This window comes from Opisthorchis viverrini (assembly GCF_000715545.1).
Source record: "Opisthorchis viverrini unplaced genomic scaffold opera_v5_84, whole genome shotgun sequence".
In the NCBI taxonomy this organism is placed as follows: Eukaryota; Metazoa; Platyhelminthes; class Trematoda; order Opisthorchiida; family Opisthorchiidae; genus Opisthorchis; species Opisthorchis viverrini.
Window position 1 is genome coordinate 1,054,816 of NW_008751741.1, and position 2,180 is coordinate 1,056,995.

A 2,180-nucleotide genomic window follows, 5' to 3' on the forward strand; every position below is an offset into this window, starting at 1 on the left:
TTAAAGAATATGCTCCGCTGAACATGTTTCCAGCTATCAAAGCGCTACATTACGCTACATCGGTTTGTAAAAGTTTGCACTGTTGATCCGCACTAGGCCTTTGAGGGGATGAAAACCATTAAAGGAGTGGACAGCAAGTGTCGGCTGTTTCGGCCAGAGCTTCATTTAGAGAGATTCCGAGGATCAGCCAACAGAGTATGTTTACCAGTAGGTAAAAAGAAGTCCATGACAACTATTCACCGCAAAGGATTTCGACACGACAGAACTGCTGGAATGTATAAAAATGCTTATCAGGATTGATGAGTCATGGGTTCCCAGTGGAAAGGGTGAGGCGTTATATATACGACCGTTTATCTTTGGATGCGATGTAGGCTATTTCATCCGGAAGATCACTTTGTATAACTTATCTATTTTAGCCAACGCTTGGTGTTGACATATCAACGGAAGCTTTGCTATGCACCATCATGTCACCTGTTGGTGACTATTTCAGCTCAAAGAAAAAAGGAAGCCGATTGTTTGCAGATCCGAGTTACGTACGAACTTGGGAAGGCGGCAGCGGACAATTCAAACTAGCCGCGCAAGTTTCCTTCTTTTGTATATTCCAATAGTGGAACATGCACCTCCAATAGTTTCAGAATTCACGGTAGAGTTTTCTTGATTCAACTTTAAGTGGTAATCACACTAGCTTCATCCATGACCCTTTCACTATACGAACACGAAACTTAAAGTTAAATAGTTATGCAGCTTTTGGTGAGCAAGCTCAATGGCTCTAAAGTAACGCACTTTACTTTTATCACCCGTGGATGTCCCAATTTTCGGTTAATGGCCTGTCAAGGTAACCGCCCTTATGTAAGAGGCAACGAGCGACTGTTAAATGCGATCCCAACGAGTCGTTCTTCATATATTGGATTTTATGGTTATATTGATCCAAAATGACCGTTGTGTGGTTTCGTAGCAGGATGTATTGAATCGTCCGAAGACACTGAGTATAAAAATGCATCCAGTCCTATTTAAATTAGCCGGGCTCTGAAACCACATTACTGTTTTTTGTGATGCATGCAGTCAGTCCAAAATCTGGGACTTTGTACCGTCTGCATGCGACACGCATCGGACAAAAAATCTTTGGTAAATACTACTTATCTTATTCTAGTTGTAGAGTAATAATGGCCTGGTGAAACGCAGTTTACACTAGTTCACCAAATGTCCTGGTGTAAACCGGGAACCAGGAAAGAACTAGTCACCAAAAAACAGGTTTTGTACGATATGTGGAACTTCGTCGCCAAAAGTAAACAATATTACTAATCAGTTCTGTTCCAGCGATACCAAAACAGAAGCTGCATGGGGATTAATAAAGAAATGTTGGTACTATGCATGAACAATGACCTCGGCAGTTGCTTAAAATCAAGCAATAAGAAGTGGAATTGACTTTGAGTAAAGGATTATGGTGTCCTATCGCTGGAGAATCGTGGGCTGATTATACAGTCTTCCTAATTTATTCAGCACCTCCAAACCAGACCACTTGAAGCTTATAAAAGGACTAATCCAAATGTGACGCACCCGTCAGGTCCTTTCTTACCTCCGTTACGATCATATGTTGACAATCCCATGGAGTGAGAGTTATGGGNCTTGAATGGATCTTTCAACCTGCCTAGCCAAGTCCACTGACCTTTGGCCCCGAACTCGCGTACAATGCTGCTGAACGTACTATACTTAATTCCTCTACGCCTAGCGAATCCACTACTGGCGCCTTTTTGAGTTTTATTTTGTGCTTTCGCGCGGAAAGGCCCCAGACTGGGTTGCTATGTTTAAATTTCGTTCATCCAGAAGCGAATGTGCAGTATACTTGAATATTTTTCTTAGAAAAAGTTCTTCTTTCAAAGCAAGTCCCTCCTGACCCTCCATTTAGTGATTCACAGTATTCAGACCTGCATGTCACTGCTACAAAAAATCCCAGGGAAAAGCCAGAAGGCAGTCTGGGGTTTGGAAGGTTCATGACGGATCATATGTTGACAATCCCATGGAGTGAGAAAATCCCAGAAGCCAGAAGGCAGTCTGGGGTTTGGAAGGTTCATGACGGATCATATGTTGACAGTCCCATGGAGTGAGAGTTATGGGTGGGTGGCTCCGAAAATTGAAGAATATGCTCCGCTGAACATGTTTCCAGCTATCAAAGCGCTACA

General features: G+C 42.7%; 1 protein-coding gene across 1 annotated transcript in view; it reads left to right on the top strand.

Moving 5' to 3' along the window:
* Positions 1-413: 413 nt before the first annotated feature.
* The window catches only part of T265_04873 (hypothetical protein), a gene marked incomplete at both ends in the record, with an annotated part of 37,085 nt that continues 35,318 nt past the window's right edge, over positions 414-2,180 (top strand). Inside the window, one exon of the mRNA XM_009169727.1 lies at positions 414-577. Within this exon, the coding sequence (XP_009167991.1) occupies positions 465-577 (113 nt within the window). The remainder of the gene's footprint in view (positions 578-2,180) is intronic.